This window comes from Hemicordylus capensis, chromosome 5 (assembly GCF_027244095.1).
Source record: "Hemicordylus capensis ecotype Gifberg chromosome 5, rHemCap1.1.pri, whole genome shotgun sequence".
In the NCBI taxonomy this organism is placed as follows: domain Eukaryota; kingdom Metazoa; phylum Chordata; class Lepidosauria; order Squamata; family Cordylidae; genus Hemicordylus; species Hemicordylus capensis.
In genome coordinates, this window is record NC_069661.1 from 153,817,522 (window position 1) to 153,841,001 (window position 23,480).

General features: G+C 43.7%; 1 protein-coding gene across 5 annotated transcripts in view; it reads right to left on the reverse strand.

The window, feature by feature from the left end:
• LRRK2 (leucine rich repeat kinase 2) overlaps positions 1-23,480 on the reverse strand; it is a 138,106-nt gene that overhangs the window by 14,471 nt on the left and 100,155 nt on the right. For all 5 annotated transcript variants that reach the window (XM_053251704.1, XM_053251705.1, XM_053251706.1 and 2 more), the window contains 5 exons: positions 18,416-18,562; positions 16,233-16,333; positions 15,372-15,562; positions 13,682-13,842; positions 8,233-8,403 (listed from right to left, as the gene is read on the reverse strand). In XM_053251704.1, the coding sequence (XP_053107679.1) occupies positions 8,233-8,403; positions 13,682-13,842; positions 15,372-15,562; positions 16,233-16,333; positions 18,416-18,562 (771 nt within the window). The remainder of the gene's footprint in view (positions 1-8,232; positions 8,404-13,681; positions 13,843-15,371; positions 15,563-16,232; positions 16,334-18,415; positions 18,563-23,480) is intronic.

Consider the following 23,480-nt stretch of genomic DNA (forward strand, 5'->3'; position numbering starts at 1 on the left):
TAAACATAGATGGTAAACTCACAATTTCTTCCTTGTGACCTCAGAATTAACAGACGTTCAAGCAAGGTCATGGGGATTCCAAGAAAGGGAACATGAAAAAAGCTCCCAGGATCCGAGTCATCTGTGCTTCCAAACAGTCCCCACCCCCTGGAACATTTGCAGAGCCTTGTCCAAAGGTGGTTTCTGAAACTTTCCCACTCACCCCAAATGAACCCTTCCACAGTGATATCCACAATGATATTCCACAGTGATATCCGGACAGAATTTAGTGGATGTATTGTATACTGCTTTCTAAAGCAAAGTTCTGTTTTGGGGAAAAACAGGTTGCTTATCTGTAACTTATCTCTGTGGGGATCCATGGTCACTCACAACTGGGTCTTCTGTGCCTGCACAGCAGGCCCATGAAAGAAACTTTAGCTCTGTGTAGGTGCTCCAGCCCTTTAAGGTGTAGTGATATCGTAGCCTTCAAAGGGTTCCTATAGAGCCAGTTGTAGAGCACCTCCCTCTTCAGTTCCTGGTCGGCTGCTGCGAAAAGGCTGTCTAACAATATCCAGAAGTAGAAGATGTCAGCAACAATCACAGCAGCACTGGTATGCAAACAGTTCATGCCAAAAATACTCTAGCAGTGGGGACAGCCGGGCAGGTATTGTGAGTGACCATGGATCCCCACAGAGATAATAAGTTACAGGTAAGCAACCTGTTTATCTCTGTAGGGATCCATGGTCCCTCACAACTGGGTGAGTGACTAGCTCCCGTGTAAGGAGGTGGGTGATAGCAATTATAGTACTTTCTTTAAGACTGCCCGACCAAAGTTGGCCTCTGAAGCAAAGCGCAAGTCCACAGCATAGTGACAGACAAAGGGCAGGTCTGAGGACCCAGTGGCAGCCCTGCAAATGTCCTTCATACTGATATCCGATATGTGGGTAGCTGAGGTAGCCACGGATCTAGTGGAATGCACCTTGATTTGGGTTGGCAGCTGAATGCCTTGCTTATTATAACAGAAGAAAATCAGTTGTACTAGTCCGTTGGACAATCTTTGACCAGAACTGGCGAGACCTTTACTGACTCCTGCATAGGAGATAAATAGCTCGTTTGAAAGCCTGAATGCTTTGGTGTGGTGCAGGAAATAAAGGAAACACCTTCAAACATCTAGGGAGTGCATAGAACATTCAAGGGATGTAGATGGGTTACAGAAAAAAGTAGGTAACACAATGTCCTGGTTGATAATGACAATCTGACAATACAAAGCCTTAGGATGAAAGAGAAGATCCAGTTGGAGGATAACCTAGTCTGGATAAAGCTTGGTATAAGGGGAATCCGCCCTTAGGGTAGCAAGTTCAGTAACCTGCCTTGCCAACGTGATGGATAGGAAGGCGGTTTTCAGGCAGAGTAGTTTCATGGGAGGCGACAGCAATGGCTCAAAGGGGTCGTCTGTAAGCGTGGACAGCACAAGCGAGAGACTCCAAGGCTCAATACCCGCACTGGAGGTGTGGGCTATAGGTTGTTAACCTCTTTTAGAAAGCATTTAGAGTCAGGATGGACAAAGACCGACTTGCCATCCCTGGTGGTGAGCTGAAATGGTGGCAAGGTGAACTTTAATGGAGGTGTTTGAAAGTCCCTACTCTTTGAGATAGGTGAGGTAGAGGAGTATTTGACAAATTGAGGCCTGAAGTGGAAGCGTAGGATGCGAAACGCTTCGAGGAAGCATATAATGTGAAACGCTTCCACTTGCACATGTAATTCCTCCTTGTAGAGGCCTTTCTTTCATTCAGTGGGATTTCATCTAGAAGTTAAGCCTTCACGCTGTCAGAGAAAGGGTTCAAAGAGCATGGTGGAGGACCTGGCCCGAGTCCTTCATGAGGAGATTCCATCATGGTGGAAGGCAAAGGTAAAACCCCTTGAAGAGCTGGAATAGTATTGGAAACCAGGGTTGCTGGGGCCACCAAGGACAGACTAGGATGTACTCTGTGTGTTCGTGAAGAATCTTCCTCATCACCCTGGATAACAATGGGAAGGGGGGAAACAAAGATAATATAGTCTGCCTTGCCACTGCAGTTGGAAGGCATCCCTTAGAGAGTCCTAGCTGAGGCCCGCCCTAGAACAGAACAGAGAACACTTTGCTCCTACTCACGGAGAGCAGAAAAGGAGACATTCCGGCTAAGGAAGTTATCTTAAGGAAGTCATAACATCTCAAGATGTTATCTTCCCTCTTGATATGAATGGCCATAGGAAGGATGTCATAACACATGCACCAGACCCACAATTGCAGGGCGGGGTTATTCAGAGACCTTGACACAGTGCCTCCTTGGTGGTTCAAGTAGGCAATAGCCATAGGTGTTATCAATAGGGACCTGAACCACCTGTCCCCTGTCCTCCTTGAAAGCAATGAAAACAGTCAGGAGCTCTAAAAATTTAATATGGAGTTCCCCCTGCAGGGTTTTCCACAGGTCTTGCGTCCTCAGAGAACCACAGTGAACCCTGCATAGATGCATCGGTAGTGACCAAACATATAAGGTTCAGCAATTGAAAGGGGATCCCTTGTGACAGGGACTCAGGCAGGGACCAAAAAATCAGGTCCTGCAGGACACTATCTGGGACAACTAGCCATTTGTTTTGACTGTCCAGATTCAGCCTGAAGACAGACAGTAGCAAGAACTTGAGCCGCCTCATCCGCAGATGTGTGCTCGCCATCGTCATTGTACATGAAGCCATCAGGCCCAACAGGTGTTGGATGGAACGAACTCGTTGACTGGGGGCAGACTGGAAGGTGTCTACCATGGAGGAAATGGCCTGAATGCATTCTGTAGGTAAGTACACACTCTTCTCACCTGCATCCAGGATTGCACCGATTTACTGGGGAGTCAAGACCAAATTCTTTAGATTGAGACTGAGCTGCAGTTCTGCCAGAAGAGAGAAATTAAGCTGAAGGCTGAACAGCAAAGTTGATTTCTCATTTGCTGTAAAAAGCCAGTCATCTACGCAGGGAAAAACAGAGACACCTTGAACATGGAGATAGGCAATGAGAGCTGCCATGCACTTGGTGAAAACTCTTGGGGCAGCACAGAGGCCGAAAGAAAGCACCTTGGACTGGTACGCCTGAGTGCCCGGGCAAAAATGCATGAACTGACAGTGGCGAGGACATATAGAGATGTGGAAATAAGTGTCCTTAAGGTCTAAGGACACAAACCACTCCACCTCCCACAACAGTGGCAGTACTGACTGTAGGGAAATCATTGTACTGACTGTAGGGAGGCCCCTGGTGGCGCAGTGGTAAAACTGCCGCCCTGTAACCAGAAGGTTACAAGTTTGATCCTGACCAAGGGGCTCAAGGTTGACTCAGCCTTCCATCCTTCCGAGGTTGGTAAAATGAGTACCCAGAATGTTGGGGGGCAATATGCTAAATCATAGTAAACCGCTTAGAGAGCTTCCAGCTATAGAGCGGTATATAAATGTAAGTGCTATTGCTATTGCTATTAGTGAAGTGCACGGAACTGGCACCTGCCAGTTTGAAGGTGGGGGGGCATCTCTTTCAAGACAGGGAGGGTGCTCTTACTCCTCCCACCGCATTTCACCTGCCGATGCTGCCTTTTAAAACAGTCTGGCAGGGTAGTAGAGTACTTCCTTGCCGTCCTGGTGCCTCTTCGGACCGGAAGTGACCAGAAGTTGTCGCTGCATGTGCACGGCGGTACGGGGCAGCAAGGAGGTATGCTGCTGCCCCACCAGACCATTTTAAAAGGCAGAGCTGGCAGAAGAAATGTGGCGGGAGGGATAAGAGCACCCTCCCCCATCCTTAAAGTGACCCCCACAACTTAGAACCGGCTGAACTGCTGGTTCCGTGCACATCTCTAGAAATCATGCGAAACTTGAGGGGGTTCAGACAAACTTGTTCAACTCTCATTAAGTCCAGGATGGGGCAGAGTCCACCATCATGTTTAGGGACCTGGAAGTATCTGGAATAGAACCCAGTGTGCCTTGAAGCAGGTGGAACTGGTTCTATGGCATCCTTGTGGAGCAGTGAAGAAACTTCGTCTGCAAGGATAGGAGTTGAGTGGATGTATTTTATGCCCTCATGGGCGGGTAGAGTCTTAAATTCAATAGCATAGCCAATGGTCACTATGCATATCACCAGGAAGGGAGGGAGGGGACGAGACAAAAGCCAGCTGAAGAAAAAGGGAGAGATACTTCCAGGTCCGAGACATTAAAATGACTGCTTGAGTTGTTCCTGAGATTTGGATTTTTGTTGGCCGTTCTGATGCTGATGGAAGGGGTGTCTTAAATATGGTTTAGATTCTCCATGGTAACCTCCCCTACTTCGGGAAGCCCGAGGTTGGTACCTGTTTAAAAGCAGGCCGATACCTCTGATGCTAAGAAGATGACTGGGACTGTGCGAAGGTCTTAGCAGTATAATGCAATTTCTTAAGTTTTCCCATTATGTCATCAGTGTCTTTGGAGAATAATCCCTTACCACTGAAGGGGAGATTCTCTATATTTTCCTTCTTACCTAGCTCTAGAGGTGTAGATTAGAGCCAGGCATGGCAACCAAGTCGATGGACCCTGTCAATACCTTAGACTCTGTTTCAGTCAGATGTTTGGCTGTGCTTAACTGCTGTCTTGTAAGGTCTGCCGACCTAGAAAGAATAGACAGAAATTTACCCTTAAAGGGCTCAGGCAGAGTATTCACTTCATCTTTCATGTCCCATAGCAACTGTTGGTATTTCCAAGCAGGCCATGTAGTTCACCAACTTGTGAGAGAGACATCCCGAGGAGTAAAACCTTTGCGCCCTGGAGTCCAGTTTTTGGCCCTCTTTATCTACAGGGACTGAATGTTTCCGAGCAGACTTGGTTTGTAGTGCTCAGTCCACTACTAGAGAATTTGGCACAATGTTTGAAAAGAAAGGGACAGGTGGTCTCCTGGAGTTGCCAGATTGGCTTTTTAAAAGCCAAATTTTGGGTTACGGCCCATTTGACCCACAAGTATACCCCTTAGGTTCTGGCAACTATTGGTCCAATACAGGTTCTCCAACTTTTTACAAGGGAGAGTAGATGTTACTGGGGTCGCCCAAGCAGCCTTAGAAGCTGCCATCAGGGACTGAAGCATTGGAATTATGGTGGGATGCACCACAGACATGGTAGCAACTATACACAGGGTCCGTGACAGTATCCTCAGGAGGAGCAACCTCCAGATCTAAGGCCATCACCATTTTTTGGACTTGCACCCAATATGATTTAGTCTCTTTGGAGGGGGAGTTTGATGGTTGATTCCCCACACTGTCATCAGGTGAAGTCCTCATAAGCACTTCAGAAATGACATAGGCACAGGTGGAGGCGCAGGGCATACAGGTCCAGGGGTCACTGGAGGAGCAGGTGTCTGAGGAAGCACAGGAATGGAAGGAGGCTCCTGAGCATGCGACACCGGCAGCACTGGCTGTGGGCGGCAGGACCCTGGGTAGTGGTTTGGCAGGCCTTGAAAATGCAGGTGATGCAGCAGGTGATGCAGCAGGCTTCTTGAAAAGGTCGGCAGGATGTACATTCAAGGGGTCTGGATTAGTTCCCCTGAGTCGCATGGTTTTCCAGAGCTTGTATTCCTCAAAATCATAAGGCAAAGCTGGTGAATTATATAGTGAATAGGAGTGGAAACGCTCTATTGCTCTCAGGTGTGGTGAGTCAAAGGCCCCTGAGGAGCTATTGTAGTCCAGGGGGTTGTGAAGGATGGAACCGTTCTCTCCATGGCAAAGCTGAAGGACAGTTTGGTGTTGAGGTAGCTAGACCACCAGTCAGTGTCTTAGGAACTAGCATAGGCAATTCAGGTTTCTCAGTATCAAGTCCTTGTGAAAAGTGAACCCCCTAAAAGCAGAGCCTGATGGAGTTGAATTTGAAGATCCAAGAAGATGTTCCAGCTCTTGACAAAGACAATGCTGGAGAATCCAAAGAAGGTGCCTCCAGACAAATCAGTGATCAGCAAGGTGACTGGGCAGGCGTCGATGTTTGTGAAATAACGATGGGTGAAAGTGGTGTTGAACGAACAGGTGAAAGAAGAAGTGTAGCTGTAGTGTCAACTGCAGCCGATAGTGCCGAAGAGGTCGTGGGCATCATCGACAAAATCGGAGCTCACACTGACGCCAAGAAAGGGTGTATCAAGGTTGTGGAAGCACACTCAACTCTGAAGGCCATGGTGTGGGCGTCAAAGATGTTGAATGCCTCTGCGCCAAGGGCAGAGAAGCAGACATCGACAGAGCCAGAGTTGAGTGCACCTGTGCTGGAAATCAGGACAAAGAGCTGGAGCCTACCTACATTGACGAAAAAGAGCCTGGATGTATCGCTGCCAGTGATGACGACGTAGTAGCTTTTGACGATGAGTGGAAAAACGAAGTTTCAGGCTGAGCTGATGAAGTAAATGGTGTCTTCGCCGAGGACGGAATAGACACTCCCAGAACTGAGCCCGACGTTGAGTGTGACTTAGCTGGCGCCAAGGTCTCCATGGCTGATGTTGCGATGGGAGCGTGCATGTCCTTTTTCTTGTGGGGCTCCCTCGATGAGGGGCAATGGTGATGATGTTTATCCTTATGTGATTGCTCTCACCATAGGGTTTTAAAAAGCAATTGTGTCAGAAAACATAGATGACGATGGTGTGGACGTTGAGGTCGGCGCCAACAGCACTGATAGGCTAGGCACTGCGGTCTTCAGTGGCAATGGTGGTCTCGGTGTCTCTGGGCGAAGGATATTCTCATACAGAGAAGCCTTAAGGCAAAGTTCTCGGCTTAGACAGGTTTTATTTTTAAATGATAAACAAACGTTGCAGGCAGTGGTGTTGTGTGAGTCTCACAAGCAGATTAGGCAATCAGAATGTCCATCTGAGGAGGGCATAGTGCCCTTACAAGTTGCACAGCATTTAAAACTCTTAGTAGTAGACATAGCTAGGGTAAAAAAAAGTCAGTCCAAAAAAAAAAAAAAAAAAAAAAAAGTCAGTCCAAAAAATCAGTAGCAGAATGCCCAAGCCAAGAAGGAATACTAAGCAAAGTCCAGAAAGACCAAGGTCAGAAAGCCAAGTCAAAGTCAGTCAGAGAATAGTCAAAAACACAGTCCAGTATACAGGAAGAGTAGCCAAAAAAACAGTCCATAGTCAAACCAGAAGTCAACAATAAGGATTTCAATCTCTTATAGGAACGAAGGAAAACAGGAGCATATCCTTCCCGAGGCAGCGCAAACAGCGGATGAGAAGGAACTGAAGAGGGAGGCGCAACCAGCTCTATGGGCACCCTTTGAAGGCTCCGATATCATTACGCCTTAAAGGGCCAGAGCGCCTAAATGGTGCTAAAGATTCTTCCATGGCCTACAGCGCAGGCGCAGAAGACCCAGTTGTGAAGCACCATGGATCCCTACAGAGAACTTGTATGGATTCAAACTGAAAATTAAATTCTTGTACTGAAAATATATATATATTATTTTATTATTTATTTATTTATTTATTACATTTATATACTGCCCCATCCAAATGGCTCTGGGCGGTTCACAGCAGCAAAAATAAAATCCGCGAATCAGTCCTTTAAAAACAATCATTACAAAACAATTTTAAAACAGTATAAAACCATTAACAATTACAACATTTAAAACAATCTAAAAACCCGGGAAGGCCAGGCCAAACAAATAGGTTTTAAGGGCTCTTATATGTAGATTATATGTATAAGCTATATGTATAATCTATTTATAACCTTATATGTAGATTATACTATTGGCCAATGAACAGTTAAAAAAATTATTAATGTTAGATATACAAAATACGGAGAAAGAAAAATTAGGCTACCAGAACTCCAATCTTCCCCATTAAACAAGGTTTAAACTAAAGTCCATTGACCTTAAGAAGGTCAGTATCAGAATGAGTGAGGGGTCAATACTGCCTTAGGCATTTCAAAAGCCCTGTTCTGTTTCTGTGCACTGTGAACCACATGATCTCTAAAATGCCTTTACAAAAGCCTAGTAAGCATAATCCAGAGAATATTAAGTCCCATTGCTTTTAATAGAATTTATTATACACTTAATTTTTGGAGGATTGTGTCAAGTATTAGCAGTGCCTCAAGACAGTGGGTTTCTGGTTGTCTGAAAACTGAATTCCATCATAATATTTTACCCTTTCTCTTTGCAGGACGGTCTAGTATAAATATTTCAAACGGAGTCACTGCTCTTGTAACAACCTTCGGATCGATGGGTTAAATACTAGGAAAAAAGAAAACATACCTGGCAATTTTCCATGGATAGCTAATTCATCGAATTCATTTGGAAATTTCATGCCTTCTAATATTCTCCCACCAGCTGTTAAAATGTCATACAGGAGCAAGCCAAATGAATAAACATCAGCTTGCTGGTTGTAAATAACATTTCCTCTCGCAACTTCTGGTGCTCTAAATCCTGAAAAAATCCACGAGTCATTAACTGTTTGCCAGACAGCTATTTTAATTTAAGAAACTTAAATAATGTTTAGTGCCACAGAACTTTAACAGCAACAACAAAAATCAATACACTATTTATGGCTTAGAAAGCACACGAGTCCCATAAGGTAATTATGAAAAGGAGATTATAAATCAGTTAATAAGAGTAATGGAGTCTCCCTTGCACCATACATTCACATACACATTATTCACTACATTCCCAGGAGATTTTTCACATGCGGCTCTATGCCTTGGGGGATCTGAAGAATGAATCTGCTTCGCAGCAGATTCAAGGCATTTTAATTCGAGGGTGATGGACCATTCACATAGCCATCAGCATCTCCATCAACACCTTTGGATAAAGCAGAAGCCCCAGAGTTTTTTTCAAAAGGTGCTGGAAATAGAGAGGTTTTTTAAACCCTGGACATAACTTGGGCTAAGCCAGAATTTGCAGCCTCCCTTTGGAAAAATACAAATTCCTGTCTGTCCTGGTCCCTGATAGCCTGCAGAGAGGTTGGGTTAAATCCAGCGAACATGTGGACTGGCACACTCCAATTGGGAATGGATTCAGGGGGAAAGCCCAGTCTGTAAAACCTCCAGGAGAAGGGTAGATGTAATGCAGAAGACATTATGTGAACGGGAAAATCAGGAAAACCCTTTCACAACTGCTCTCACATTTTTACTCCAAACTCTAATATGTGGGGTGGGTATGGAGTACAGAAATAGTATGTGGCAACTGTTGGCCAAAGTAGAGCTGAATTTTGGAGCTTTCTAGGCAGCCTCTTTCTAAGGACTTAGGGCAGACAGCACTAATATCAAAATTCAGTGGAGTCCACAAAACAAAACACACACACAAACACTAATCCATGGTATTAAGAATTAAAATGACTACCGTGTTTCCCTGAAAATAAGACACTGTCTTATATTTATTTTTCCTCAAGGAGACACACTATGGCTTATTTTCAGGGGATGTCTTATTTTTATTAAGTGTGGTACAATGTGAGGAGATTTTTAAGGAGAAGATTTTCTGAGGAGATTTTTACTGTACTTCCCTCTACCGTATGCCTCAGCTTGCAGCCTGCCACCCCTACCGGTATCGTTACGCCCCTGTCTGTGGGTCTCTCTCACCCCACACACACACCAGTAAAGCTGCTGCTCCCCAACACTGACCAGCAACAGTCTGTGGGTCTCTCTCAGGAGGAGATTTTTACCGTACTTCCACTTTCTCTGTCTCCCTCTACCGAGATCACCACTATGTCTTATTTTCGGGGTATGGCTTATATTGCACAACTGCTTAGAAATCCTGCTATGGCTTATTTTATGGGTATGTCTTATTTTCGGGGAAACACGGTATATCCAATTAACCTTAGCTGTTAAAAAAGGGTGAATCCTTTATATAGTTATACTCAGCAAGTTCATATACATAAGAGGGTGTACTTTGAGACCATCTAGTCCAGCCCTTGCTTGATGCAGGAAATCCAGAGCTACAGCATCCTCAAGATAGCTGTCCATCCAACCTCTGCCTTATGGTTTCCAGTGAGGCAGAACACACATGATGAACAGGATATATCACATGATGAAACTGTGCAAGTGTATGCAAGGAAGATCCCAAGAAGCAGATGGCAAAGAGCTCCCAAGGGATCTCTCCAATCAGGGTGAATGGGCAACATGCCAAATGAGTTATTTACATTTACTTCAGTGTAAGTAAATGTAAAGCGTTGCCCGCTGAGACAAGAGATTCCTAGCTTCACATATGCACTGATGGGAGTATGGAGTGACAGGGAGTATGGCCCTACAGATGGGAGTGTGGCCCGACAGTAGGATGGAAATATTGAGGTTCTGGTAGCTAATTCAATGAAAGCATGTGGCATGGTGAAAAAAGTGAATAACTATGCCAGGGATACGAGGAACGGAAGAGGAGCTCTGCTGGATCCATCCAAGGTCTACTTATTCCAGAATCCTGTTTCCTACAGCAGCCAACCAGAGGTCTCTTGGAAGCCCACAAACAAGAGATGACGGCATATCCCTTCTCCTGTTACTGCCTCTCTGCAGCTGGTAGCAGAGATACACTGCCCCTGTGCCTGGAGATCGCTTATAGCCACTGACTAATAGCCGACAGACTTGTCCTTCATGAAATTGTCCAATCTCCTTCCCAAATCACATCATGTGTCAGTATATTCCATACATTATATGTTCTGTGAAGAAGTACTTCATTTTGTCCTTCCTAAATTTTCTACCAATCATCTTCACTGGATGACCCTGATCCTAATGTTCTAAGAGGGAGAAACTTCTTTCTGGCCACTTTCTGTGCACCATTGTATCATGTCAATCATCTACCCCCTTAGCTGACTTTTTTCTAAACTAAAAAGGCCCAGATACTGTGGGCTTTGTTTGTAAGGAAGGTGCTCTAACCCCATATAATTTGGATTGCCCTCTTCTGCACCATTTCTAGCTTTATAATATAACATTAGCAGTTATATTTTCAATCCCTTTCCTAATGATCCCTAGCAGGGAATTTGCCATTCACAGCTGTCACATTTTCATTGAGTTATCCACCATGTGCCCAAAATCTCTCTCCTGGTTAGTCACATACACAGACCCAATCTATATCTATCTATCTATGAATGAAGCTGGGATTTTTTGTCTCAATGTGCATCACTTTACACTTATTGACAGTGAACCACATTTGCCATGTTATTGTGTGAGAGCCAGCGTGGTGTAGTGGCTAGAGTGCTGGACTAGGACCGGGGAGACCCGAGTTCAAATCCCCATTCAGCCATGTAACTAGCTGGGTGACTCTGGGCCAGTCACTTCTCTCTCAGCCTAACCTACTTCACAGGGTTGTTGTGAGGAGAAACCTAAGTATGTAGTACACCACTCTGGGCTCTTTGGAGGATGAGTGGGATATAAATGTAAATAATAATAATAATAATAATTAAAAAATTGTCTTCTCACCCAGTTTGCAGAGATCCTTTTGCAGAGTTCTTTGCAATCAGCTTTGGTTTTTACCAGCTTAAATAGCTTGGTGTCATCTGCAAACGTGACTTTCTCGCTGTTTACCCCTAACATAAAATCCTGTATTTATTTACTCACATTTATATCCCACTCTTCCTTCAAGGAGCCCAGGGTGGTTTTACATGGTTATGTTTATCATCACATCAACCTGTGAGGTAGCTTAGTCTGAGAGATAAGTGAGTTTCATGGCTGAATGGGGATTTGGACTTGGGTCTCCCCAGTGCTAGACCAACACTTTAAGCATTACACCATGCTGACTGAAAAACCTGAAAAGCACTGGTACCAATACTTATCCTTGGGAGACAGGTACCAATACTGATTCTTGGAAAGTATTTGGGAGAAGTACTTCTCACTTCCTTTGTGAAAATTCTTCATTTATTTCTGCTCTCTGCTTCCTGTTCCTTAACCGTTTACTAAGTCGTAAAATGACCGGTTGCATTAGCAAACTGCTAACTTTACTCAAAAGCTTTTGGTGAGGGACTCTATCAAAAGCTTTTTGAAAGTCCAAGTATAAAATGCCAGCTGGATCACCTCTAGCCACATGCTAAGAAATACTCAAGCCAGGAAGGGACTTGAAAATAAGACTGACAGTATCATAATGCTTTATTGTAAATCTAGGGTGTGGCTGCATTTGTACAGTTCTGGTTGCCCCATCTCAAAAAGGAAAAAGTGCAGAAAAGAACTATCCAAATGAAAAAGGGGTTAGAGCACCTTCCCTATGGGGAAAGGCTAAAGCATGTGGGGTTTTTAGTTTAGAAAAAGAGATGAGGCAGTTGGTGGGGAAAACAACACTTGGTAGAGTCTTATAAAATTAAGACTCATGGTGTGAAGAAAGCAAACAGACAGACGTTTTTCTCCCTCTCCCATAATACAAGAAAAATTCAACCTCGCCTTAGAAAAAGATTGGCAAGTAGATTCAGGACAGACAAAAATATGTATTACTTTACACAAGACACAGGATACAGCAATGGCTTGGAATGAATGGCTTTCAAAATGGATTAGACAAAATTAAAAGAGGGCAGGTCTTACCAATGATGACTAGCCATTATAGCTAAATGGAACCTTCACTTTTAGAGAGAGTATGCCTCTTAAAAACAGAGGGTGCTGTTGAACTCATGCTCAACTTGTGGCTTCCTGAATACATCTGGCTAACTGTTGAAACAAGTTGTTCTGGTAAGAACTAATCTGCCTACTTTCCTTTCACTATCCCTATAACTGAACTAATTTTGGTCAAAATTAGTTAGGCAGTTCACAAGTTAGCCCATCTGTACCTCAAACATTCACACATCTGCCATCTTGAACTGGGCTGGATGACATCATCACTAACTACACCTTTGAGGTATCCCTACAACTGTACCCAATTTGGTCCAATTGGTTCTCACTTGCTCCTCAAAATGTTCACACGTCTGCCATCTTCAGTCGTCACAACCTACACTGACATCATCACAAACTACAATGTTGAGGGGCCCCTACAACTGTACCAAATTTGGTTCAAATCGGTTAGATGATCCACAAGTTAGACTATTTGTGCTTCAAATGTTCACACGTCTGCCATTTTGAATTGGGGTGGATGACATCACAAACTACACTGTTGAGGTGTCCCTACAACTGTACCCAGTTTGGTTCATATTGGTCCAGGCATTGCAAAGTTGCTGGGGGAGGGGAACCACACACACACACACACACACACACACACACACACACAGCGCCAAGTGATCTCAAAAGCTCACTTTCCTTAAGGAAAGTAGTCTAAAAACAAAATGATGTACCAGACTGACCATCACCACTCTCCAAGACTTCCCTGCCAGAGAACCATTTAAGCAATTCCACAGATGTGTCTCTGACACCATATAGTCAATGACACCAAAGGCAAAGAACATCTAAAAGGATGACTAGAGTCCAACTGGCCTGAATAACTTCTAAACAAAAATTGTTAGCTAAAGCCACAAGCACATGTGGTCTAACTAGGATCTAATCACAATCTTGTGCTCTAACTAGGGTTAAATAGAGACTGGCAGCAGTCCAGAAAGCAGGCATTATCCAGGTGTGCCTGAGGGTGAAGAGCAATCATGTACTTGACAATCAATTTCCCTAAAACAGTAGGATGGAATTGGGCTGGTAACTAGATATGGAATTTGCATTCCTTACAATTTTCATTTGTTACACATATAATCTGTTTTAACTTTGGTACCACAGGGACTGCTGTGGTATTCCAATTTGATTAAATATGATGTCTTTCATACCTGGTGTGCCTTCTGAAGTCTTTATTCCCATTCTGCAACAATACTGTGCAATCCCATAATCTGCAATCTTTGCAATGACAGCTGAATTGGGATACAGTGTAAAAAGCAGCACATTGTGAGGCTTTAAATCACGGTAGATAATCATTGATGAATGTAGATACCTATTAAAAGAAGATACACATTGGATATATTGAAAATGAAATGTAGGCACACTAGCAGTGCTAATCTTTAAGATTTGAGACTAAACTCGATATGCATATTGCATTATTGGGGCCAGAGTGATCAGTTTTTCTAACACAAAAGAGCATGTGTGAGTGCCCCAATGCCCCTAAACTGGATCAGGACTATTGCAAGGGATGAAGGGGGCTTTAACCTTTTGCCTTACCATGGTCCAAACCTGGATCAGTGGGGGCAAAGACATAAACCCCTCTTTCTCCATTGTGGTCCTGATCCAGATCAGGACCCCATGCATCTATGTGTGTGTGTGTGTGCGCGCGCGCACGTGTGTGTGTGTGTGTGTATTTAAAAGTAAGCACATAGGCAGCAATCACACAACAACAGGAGTATTTCTAGTCTGGCCTTCAACGTGTGTCTACAAGAAGCCTAGAAGTGGGTCAGAGATCCACATCCAACATATTAGGCTATTGGAAGCTTTAGTGAAACCCCTCCCCTTCTATGCAACAGAAGATGGGTGACACTGTGGTATCAGTACTCAAAGCAGCACATCTGACTTTAGAGTTACATAGAAAAGTCATAATCAACATTTACTCAGGACACTTTCCAATGCTTTAGGTTTAACAATAAGCACTGAAATGAGAACATGATGGGTGGAGGACAGAACTATTTGATCAAAACACATATTATCCAAATTTTGTATACTAGCCAAAATTAAGCACTAAGTCCATTTAATAAATGGGGCTTAAGGGCATCTAACTTCCCTGGTTAGTACCCATAGCATACATACATACATACATAATATTTATTTGGTCCTTGACCAGCAGTTTTACAAAAACAGAAACACAAACATAAACTAAACATTAGCACATGTTTTACAAAGAATATAACAGTATTTGGCCACAGTAACCTCAATAAGACATCATCTGCTCTTCCATTAAAATTTATCAGAAGGGGAGAAAGTAGCTTTCCTCTGGCTTCATCATAGAAACTATAATGTAAAAAGGCATGTGCTATTGTTTCAACATAGCCCTTATCACAAGGACATACACGATTCGCAAAAGGAATTCCTGCATATCTACCAGACAGAACTGCAGACGGAAGAACATCTAACCTGGCCAGCATCATGGCTTGTCTATATTCAGGAATCGTAAATACCTGGAGATAGAGGGCCAAATTAAATCCACTCAGTTGGTCACCCAGAAACGGTCTTTTAGATATCTGGGAAATTCCATATTGCAACTCAATATCCATTTATGTCTCCATTTTTAGAACTAGAACACTTGGACATATCCAAAATCAGGATATTGTATTTGAAAGCCAACAATATAGAAAGCATGACTATTTTGAGAGCACAAGATATGAGCATTCTTAGCAAGACCCTTGTAGTACAAGCCAATAAACCCATTGCAAAAACTACAAATTATGTAATAGAAATTGATTTTTTTAAAAAAGCCACCTCAAGATGAAAAGGAGTTTTCTTTTGTATTAGAGCAGGCATTTCAGATAATGTTACCTTAAGCCATCAGCTACATGCAGAGCTATCCTGTGCTGGAGGGTTCTCGTTAAATTTGCATTGTCTTGCTGCAGTAATCGATCAAGAGACCCCTTTGGAGCCAATTCCATGACAAGCATCCGGGGACGCACTGCTGCAGCCTTCAAGAATACTAAACTAGGGTGATGAAGATGACACAGCACTGCAAGTTCCTGGGAGACAAAAAAACAAAAGTGAAATGATCCAAGTGTTGTTTTTGCAGCTTTGGCCTAAGCGTGGGGAGGGAAAAGCAAAATAGACTACGGGATCAGGTCCATCTCACATGCAAACATGTTCAAAGTTATACTAGTGAATTCTGGGGAGGGGAGCATCTCTGCTTCCTCCTCTCCCTATAATTTGCTATAGGGCAAATTATGTACACCACAAAATCATTTTTACAAGCCAGATTTTTCTTTTAAAGGACCAGTGACTGACATCCTGACTAACCAAGGATGCAACTAAAGGCTTTCCTAAGATAGCCAGAGATTTTCCTTGTTATTAGAGTGCATGTGTTAGACGTGGGAGAAGCGATTTTTGCTCATCCTCCCTGGCTTTTGGAAATGCTCTGTGAGTTCTGAAGATATGTCCTTGAAGGCAAGCCTCAGTAACATGTGTTCAGAAGGCAGAGCAAACTTCTAAAGGTGGGGGAGATAAGATAAAAAACTGCTCCCTGCTACACGCACTCCATTCGCGCGGAAGCTCTCCACAGTGTGGGCGCATCTTCCTGCTACGTCCATGCTGCATTAGTCATCATGTCAGCCACTGTATTTCTTCTTCCTGTTGAAACCTTCATATTGGTGACTCTGAAAATAGATCTGGAAAAGCAGGGTGTGTGGTACTTACTTGTCTTAAGAGTCTAAGAGATGTGTGCTTATTAAAAATCTTTACAGCTACTTCTTCTCCATCATAAGAAGCCCGGTACACAGATCCAAATCCACCATCGCCTTTCCCCAAAGAAAACAGAATACAGTATTAGAAATACATGGACTGCACTCTCCACTCCATTTTACAAGACCAGCTTTAAAAATTTACCAAGCATCAATTCTGCGTGTTCCAAGTTAAAAGGGACTTCACAATCCTTCTATTACGCCTGCAGCTATGCCCGCATCACACATGCCTGAAGAGTGTTCACACAGAAACCCTGCTCACAAACCAATGCTTCCCACCCCACCTCAGCACTGTGCAGAAGGCCAACACATCATTTGATTCCTCAGTTATGAAACACGTTCAAATGCAGAGTGCCACTTTCAAAGGTTCACTGTGGTATGAATTGTATAGTGGCCCACTGCAATTTATGCTCATGGCAAGCGTGTCAGGCCCCCCTTCACCACATGAGCAATAAAATCCGAGTTGTAAGGAAATGCAACTTAAGATGACTGATTTATTCTTGACTGCAGAGATGGCATAAAATAGACATTTTAAGAGACTAAGCAATTAAAAGCAAGAAAATTGTGTGCAAAAGTGATAAGTAGTTGCCAGTATGGAGATGCAGCTTGAACGGTTTTTGCTGAAGAAATATTTGTTTGTTTGTATAATGTGTTTATATACTACCCAATTCCATCTAATGGTGCAGCGGGGAAATGACTTGATTAGAAAGTCAGAGGTTGCTGGTTCGAATCCCCGCTTGTATGTTTCCCAGACTGTGGGAAACGCCTGCATCGGGAAGCAGTGATATAGGAAGATGCTGAAAGGCATCATCTCATACTTCAGGGGAGATGGCAATGGTAAACCCCTCCTGTATTCTACCAAAGACAACCACAGGGCTCTGTGGGCGCCATCTCAGGGTGGTTTACATACAATTAAAATGCAAATCACAAACATTAAAACAATAAAATACAACAAATCTTTTAAAATCACCCTGGTTAAAAAGCTGTATCTAATTTTTTTTTAAAGCAGTCAAAAATATTGAAACATTTTGCACCCATTGCAGTTTCTGGACTATATACAAAAGCAGCCCAACATAGAGCGCATTATAGTAGCAGAGCCTGGTGGCTACCAATATATGTACTACTGTTTTAAGTTCTCTCTTTCTTCAAGAAATAAACACAGTTGACATATCAGTCAAAGCTGATAAAAAGCACTCCTGGCCACTGCCTCAACCTGAGGCACCAGAGAGAGATTTGAGTCCAGAAGAAATCCTAAACTGTGTACTTGTTCCTTCTGAGGGAGTCTAAACCCATCCAGAACAGGTAGATCTAACTTATCTCCAAGTGGCAACATCTAGAAACTGCCCGAGAGAGTTAGGAATGAAACCACTGCAAATTAGTAGCTCCCACTCCCAACTCTCCCAGACGGTCCAGAAAAATACCATGGTCAATGGTATTGAAAGCTGCCCAAAAGATCCAAAAGAACCAATAGAGTCACACTCTCTTCGTTTACTCCTAAAGAGCATCCATCAGGTCAACCAAGGCCATCTCCACTCCATAAGCCACCATGACAGCTGGTTGAAATAGGTCCAGATAAACAACCTCTCAAATCACCTTGCCCAACTAGAGACTGATCTATAATTCCTCAACTCTGAGGGATCTATGGCAGGTTTCTTAAGAAGCGGTTTAATAATCGCCTTCTTAAGACAAGGGTGCACCCTTCCCCCTCCCTTACAGAAGCATTTGTGATGTTTAAAAGACCTTCTCCAATAACTTCCCTGCCAGATAAAACAAACCATATTTGGCAAGGGCAAGAGATCAGTTGGTAGGATGCACTGCTCCAGGCAGCCACATCCCTACAAGTCGCAGACCGAAACCAATCTAATCTAGTCATATCAGAAGAGCTATTGGATACCTCCATAACAGACTCTGTGACAGTAGGTCAGCTTGGATGTAAGAGATTTTATCAGCAAAATCTCATTTAAAATGTCACAGCAGGTAACTTGATGGTTCTACATTCGGATTTGGAGGAGGAGAAACTTGTGTTATTGACAGATTATTTTTACAATAGGTTGGATACCTGTGCTTAATTTAAACAAAACAGAAGCATTTGGCAGTAGCACCTTTTAACTGCAGGAAATGGACCAAAAACAGTATTACCTAGAAGAAATTCTGGTCTTTGGTCAAATTCTAGTCCATCATTGTTCAACATTATATTTCTAGGTAAATCAGCCAGTATCAGGTCAGGTGCAATCTGGGCTATTGGAATGGTGCATTTTGGTCGATCTGGATTTATTAAGAGGTCACCTATGTAAGTAAAAAGAAAAATGAATGATACACACACTCTCACTCAACACACACACACACACACCACTGCATTTCCACTATTCCATATATATCATAGTAGCATATATTTTTAATGCACGCATAATGGATACTTGAAAATAATGTCTTGCATTTCTCTAAAATGGTCAGTTGGCAGCATGTTTTGAAGCGCAGAAGAGACATTCCAATCATTAACAGTCACATGGGCAGAGGTTTTGCATAAAAACAGGTTGCTTACCTGTAACAGACGATCTGGTAGTGATCTACTGACAATCACAAAAGTGGGTTCTGTGCCTGCGCAGACCAACTTCAGTATAGATTCTTTAGCTCTTCGATGCATCCCTCCTCTGCTGAGTGCGCATACTCCACACCTGTCACATTTGGCAGTTGGGCACCATTTCCCTCAGTTTTTGTAGGTCAACAATGCCATACTATTACAATATTTAAATCAACACATAGATGTACATCCATCCTATAGCCAATACTGCTTTCCCAATGCTTGCTTCCTGAAGTGGGGACGGATGGGCAGGTTTTGTGACTGTCAGTAGATCACTACCAGATCATCTGTTACAGGTAAGCAACCTGTTTATCTGGATAGTGATCCAGTGACAAAAATGGGTCACTCACAAGCTTCCCCTAGCTGGTGGTGGGAGAAGCAAGCTACTGAAGCACCCGCTTAAGCACCGCCCGTCCAAAAGATGCTGCTGCAGCTGAACAAAGGTCCAGCATGGAGTGTTCCACAAACTTTTGATCCGAGGCCTAAGTGGCAGCCATGCAAATGTTTCTAAACATAATGCCCAAGAGATCGACCGCTGAAGCAGCAGATGCCCTTGTTGAATGGGCTTTGACAGCAGATGGAGGATCTACTTTCTGCAATTTATAGGCCAGAAAGATAACCTCGACCAGCCAGTGAGCTAGCCGTTGCCGCGAAGGTGGAAAACCCTTGTTCTTGCCTTTGTAACACACAAAATGTTTCTTAGTTTTCCTCAGTACAGTCGTCTGTTTCAAGTAGAACAGCAAAGTGCACCTGACATCCAGACTATGCATCGTCTGTACAAGAGGTGTCATTGGTTTCCTGAAGAAAGTTGGGAGTACACCCTGATTAATGTGAAAATCAGACACTATTTTGTGTCGAAAATCTGAGTCAAAACACATAACAACCTTGTCCTGGTAAAACTTAGTGTAAGGCTCATCAATACATAGTGCATTGAGCTCACTGGCCCATTTTGCTGTAGTTATTGCTTTGAAGAAAACTGTCTTTACAACCACCAGTTTCAAAGAAGCCGTAGCCATATGCTCAAATGGTTTCTTAGTCAAGGTAGAAAGGACCAATGATAGGCTCCATTTATCGACAGGACTTCACACCAGAGGATACAGATTGTTTATGCCTTTCAGAAACCTCTTACAGGCCAGATAAGAGAATACTGTCTTTCCATCCCACCCAGAATGATGCGAAGATATCGCAGCCAGGTGCTCTTTGACAGACGCAGTTGCTAGTCCAGCTTGTTTCAAGTTAGGTAAACAAGCACCTCAGGGATATAAGCCTTTCATGGTCAAAAGTGTTTAGACTCAGCAAAGGCACGAAACCTTGTCCATTTTGCCGAATAGGTCCTTCTAGAAGAGGTTTTCTTGTCGTTCAAGATTTCACTTAGTAACTTATCCTCCAAGCCATGAGGTTTAATGTGCCCAAGTTGGGGTGCAGCAGTCTGCCCTGCTCCTGACTGAGCAGATCGGGCTGCATCGGCAAGCGCCTGTGATTTGGTCCAGAGACTGTCTTGGCCACCATGGCATTATCATAATGCATCTTGTCATTTCTTGCAGCACCTTTGCCACTACCCTGTTGAGTAGTGGACAAAGTGGGTATAGGTAAAACAAACTTTCCATCCATAGGTACTGGAAAACATTGTCCTTGGTGCATTTTCCCACTCCTGCTCTTGAGCAATAATTTTCACACTTTGTTTTCCTGTGTCGCAAACAGGTCCACCGATGGAGTGCCCTATATCGCGAATATCGTGTCCAGGTAGCAGGGATTCAACTTCCATTCATGCTGTTGTAACATGATCTGTGATCTGCTCAGCACATCCACCAGAGTGTTGTCCTTGCCCTTGATATGAATTGCCACCATGTGGATTCAGTGGATGACACACCAGTTCTATATCTGCTGGCTCAAGTGGCACAGGGACCGAGACACCGTTCCCCCTGCATGTTTATGTAAGCCATTGAAGTCGTATTGTCCAATTGAATTTGAATAACTTCCCCTCTCAACTGGTTCTGGAACGACTTCAGGGCCAGACAGAACGCAAGTAGTTCCAGGAAACTTACATGATGCTTTTCATGTAGTGTAGTCCATAGACCTTGCACCTTGAGGCCCGACATGTGCTACCCCTATCCCAGCAGGGAGGTATCTGTCGTGACCGTCAGAGTGGGTATAGGCACCTTGAATTGCATCCCCTGCAAGAGATGCTCTCTGTGTCCACCAAGTTAAGGATTGGAGCACCGCTTCTGGGACACTGAGCCACATGTTTTGGCTGTTCACATTTGGTCTGAACATGGACAGATACCACAGTTGCAGGTTCTGCATCCGCAGTCTGGCATATTGTACTATCAAAGTGCATGAAGTGAAGTGGCCCACTGAAGTGGTACCTCTTGGAATGGGTGTACCAGCTGATCTAGGATTCGTAACGTTCTTCTGGCAGGAATGCCCTTTTATGGTCCATGTCCAGCACCACCCCTATGTATTGTAGCTGTCTTACAATAGACGGCTACAAAGATCAAGTGTGATTTTTCACAATTGATTTGGATGCCCAAATCCAGCAGAAGATCTGTCACATAGTTGATCTAAGAAAGTAACTGTTCTTTTGACTTTGCTGTCATCAGCCAGTCGTCCAAGTACAGAAAAAGGGATAGGCCTCGAGTCCAAAGGTATGCAACCACCACCGTCAAACACTTCGTAAACACTCTTGGTGCCATCAACAGCCCAAAAGGTAGGACTCTGTATTTATAAATCTTTTGTCCCACTAAATCGAAGGAACTTCCTGTGATTCTCCTGTATGCCGAAGTGAAAATAGGCATCCTTTAGGACCAATGTCGCAACCCATTCCTCCCCATGTAGGAAGGGAAGGATTGTCTAAAACATTATCATTCGGAATTTTTTCACATCAACATACAGGTTGAGCCACCGCAGGTCCATTATGGGGCGGATTCCCCCATCCCATTTTGGGATCTGAAAGTAATAGGAGTAAAATCTCCCATGTCTGTACGCCCACTGTACTGGAGATATCGCTCCTTTGTCCAATAACAAGATGACTTCTTCCATCAGAGTCTCTGAGGCAGGAGTGTCCTTCACCCCTGTGTAAACCAGTAGAGTATCACATTCTATTGCATATCCAGTTTGAATTATCCTCAAGACCTACCAGTTTGAGGTTATGCAGCACCATGCTTGAGCATGACATGCCAGTCTGATGGTGTTGCTGGCTCTGGTCAGGTAGATGATGTTCCTGACTCTGACAGATGGGGGTGTCAGTAGAGAGGGTGACATTACCGATCATGCAGTTGGGCTGGCGTACCAATCAAAGGTGTTGCTTAGTTGATTGCACCACCTTATTTTGTGCAGCTGGATTGCCCTATTCTTGGTGTTGTATGGCTTCTTCTTGTAGCATTGGAAGTGCCGGTGATAGTTGCTTTGTTGACGTTATAAGGATGGAACCTGGTACTAGCATACCACTGGGTTGTGGAAGTGGAAGTTTTAGCTGTATATTTAGATTTCTTCCACCTTTCCATTGTGAAGTCTCTCATTACAGAACAGACCTTTTCCATCAAAAGGTAAAGCCTCCACCCTGTCTCTCATATCCTGCTGAAGGCTGGTGGAGCATAACCAAGCACATCGGTGTAATACAATTGCAGATATGAGTGTGCATGATTCTGATTCCACCAGATGCTTGGCACTACTCAGCTGTTGTCTTGTTGCCATAGTTGTTTTAGCAAATGTTTCCTCAAATTTCTTTTGGAATTCTTCTGAAATTAGCACATTCCCCAAAAGGGTTGTTCAACAAGGTGTGTGTATATTTGGACAAAAAGGCCATATAATAAGCATTTTTTAAAAAATCGACAGACATGCTGTAGCATAAGTTTGGTGCCCCAAAACATACAACTTGGGACCCTCTTTATAGGCTGGTGTAGTATGCCCTTGGAAGAAGAGGCACAGTCAATAATGATAGAATTAGGTATTGGGTGCTTCAATAGGTATTTGTTATCCTCCTCCTGCACCCTATAGAGTGTTTCCAATCTTTTCGAGGTGGGTGTCGATGTCACTAGCACCTCCCATTCTGTCTTCGCAGCCTTGGTTATTAAGTGAAACATGGGAAGATATACAGGTTGAGTCATCAAAGTTCATTTCATAAAATTATAAACAGGGTCATCCACAGTGTTCCCTCTAAGGTGTGCGCACTCACATGTTGTTTGATGTCCACTCAGTTAATTTTAGATCCCGCAGGTTGAATCAGGGAAGGCACAACTCCGAATGCATGTGCGCACACACTGCCTTGACACTGCTGCCCAGAACAAAACTCATTCCGCACACAGATGAAAATAATTAGAGAGAACACCGGTCATCCAAATCTATCATTTTCTGTTTTAGATAGAGTCCCAGCACAGAAACCACCTCAGCCACCTGCTGATGGTAGGAGCACATCTCCTCATTTGGAGATATGGAAGAACTGGTAGGCACATCTTGGTCAGGGGCAGAATTATTTCCGGTAGATTCAGACTCAGAAGAAACGGAATCATAGTCATCATCAGAGGAGACAGGCTCTTCAGATCTCACCACAGACTTAGAGCTGACTGCCCTAGTTGTACACGAAGCACTTGCTTTCGCAGGCCAGCGTTGTTTATCTAAGTCTGT